Source organism: Bos grunniens, chromosome 10 (assembly GCF_055505025.1).
Source record: "Bos grunniens cultivar Pamir isolate PY7600 chromosome 10, Bosgru_T2T1.0, whole genome shotgun sequence".
Taxonomy (NCBI): Eukaryota; Metazoa; Chordata; class Mammalia; order Artiodactyla; family Bovidae; genus Bos; species Bos grunniens.
In genome coordinates, this window is record NC_141174.1 from 75,853,177 (window position 1) to 75,855,068 (window position 1,892).

General features: G+C 39.9%; 1 protein-coding gene across 1 annotated transcript; it reads right to left on the reverse strand.

Annotated features, from left to right (window-relative positions):
• Positions 1-640: 640 nt before the first annotated feature.
• LOC147364884 (olfactory receptor 4K14-like) lies at positions 641-1,582 on the reverse strand. Its single transcript, XM_086318848.1, has one exon. The coding sequence runs from the start codon at positions 1,577-1,579 to the stop codon at positions 641-643; it is 939 nt and encodes a 312-aa protein (XP_086174974.1). The 5' UTR covers positions 1,580-1,582.
• Between the last annotated feature and the right edge of the window lie 310 nt (positions 1,583-1,892).

Sequence of the window (1,892 nt, forward strand, 5' to 3'; positions counted from 1 at the left end):
CCAAGGGACTCTCAGGAGTCTTCTCCAACACCACAGTTCAAAAGCATCAATTCCTTGGCGCTCAGCTTTCTTCACAGTCCAACTCACATCCAACTCACATCACATATATGACCACTGGAAAAACCATAGCCTTGACTAGACGGACTTTTGTTGGCAAAGTAATGTCTCTGCTTTTGAATATGCTATCTAGGTTGGTCATAACTTTCCTTCCAAGGAGTACGCGTCTTTTAATTTCATGGCTGCAGTCACCATCTGCAGTGATTTTGGAGCCCCAAAAAATAAAGTCTGCCACTGTTTCCACTGTTTCCCCATCTATTTCCCTAGAAGTGATGGGACCAGATGCTATGATCTTCATGTTCTGAATGTTGAGCTTTAAGCCAACCTTTTCACTCTCCTCTTTCACTTTCATCAAGAGGGCTTTTTAGTTCCTCTTCACTTTCTGCCATAAGGATGGTGTCATCTGCATATCTGAGGTTATTGATATTTCTTGTGGAAATCTTGATTCCAGCTTGTGCTTCTTCCAGCCCAGAGTTTCTCATGCATAAAATGTAGATATAAATTGAATGTCTAGAATTTTCAACCTCTTTTATAAGGTCAGTATATTGTCAATTTGAAGTGTTTCCAGTGAGGTTTCTGGGTATTAAATATTTCCCTTGTGATGTATGTAGTAGCTTCTGAATCTCTTTATAGCAGTTTTTATCTCTTTATTTCTCAGGGTATAAATGGCTGGATTTAGAAGAGGTGTAATAACAGAGTAAAACACAGCAAGAAATTTGTCCACCCAGGTGATGCTGAGTGGCCACACGTAGATGAAGATGCAGGGCCCAAAGAAGAGCACCACCACTGTGATGTGGGCAGTGCAGGTAGAGAGTGCCCTAGATGTACCAGCTTTAGAGCTTTGGCGAATAGTAAGAAGAATATATGAGTAGGATATCAACAAAACTATAAAGCAGGTCATGGCTGGAACCCCACTATCAGCATTCATTAATATTCCCAAGTTATAGGAATCTATGCAAGCAAGCTTGATTACCAGTGGTATATCACAGAAAAAGCTGTCGATTTCCCTGGGGCCACAGAAAGGCAATTGCACAATCACAGCCATTTGACTCATGGCATGCACAAAGCCAGTGGTCCAGGAAGTCAGCACAAGCCCAATGCACTTTTGCAGGTTCATTATGGTTGAATAGTGGAGTGGCTTGCAGATGGCCACATAGCGGTCATAGGCCATTACCACCAATAGCACCATCTCACCCCCTCCAAAAAAATGCACAAAGAGAATCTGGCACATGCAGCCTCCAAAGGAAATAGTCTTGTTCTCTCTGACAAAGTCTGTTATCATCTTAGGAGTGGTCACTGAGCAAAGCCACATATCAACAAAGGACAGGTTGGCCAATAAGAAGTACATGGGGGAATGCAGATGGGGGTCAGTGATGATTAAGATTATGATGGCAATGTTTCCAAATACAATGATCAGGTAAAGCATAAAAAACATCAGTAAGAGTAAGACCTGCATAGTCCATGAGTGACAAAGTCCCAGAAGCACAAATTCTGACACTACAGACAGATTTCCTGCATCCATTTAATTCAGAGTGACATCTAAAATAAGCAGGAGAAAAAGACAGATTTTTCAGTTAGTAGGATGGGAAAGGATACTTAATCTTTAGAAATTGGTTGAAATTCTATCTCAATGAAGTTTAAATTCATTGAAAATTAGCGTCTATATCTGAAAGTGAAAATTTAATTGGGAAGACAAATATTGGGAAAATACTGATAGTATTATGACCAAAAGAGAAGTAAATCCCTAAAATTTGCTTTCCAAGATAGACTTATTATAAATGATTAATTAAGAGGATATTCCCACAAAGAATAAGTGAGAAAGGTGGATAGCAAGA

Coding starts and splice junctions, on each gene's coding strand:
- LOC147364884 (XM_086318848.1), bottom strand. CDS start 1,579: ATGGATGCAGGAAATCTGTCTGTAGTGTCAGAATTTGTGCTTCTGGGA.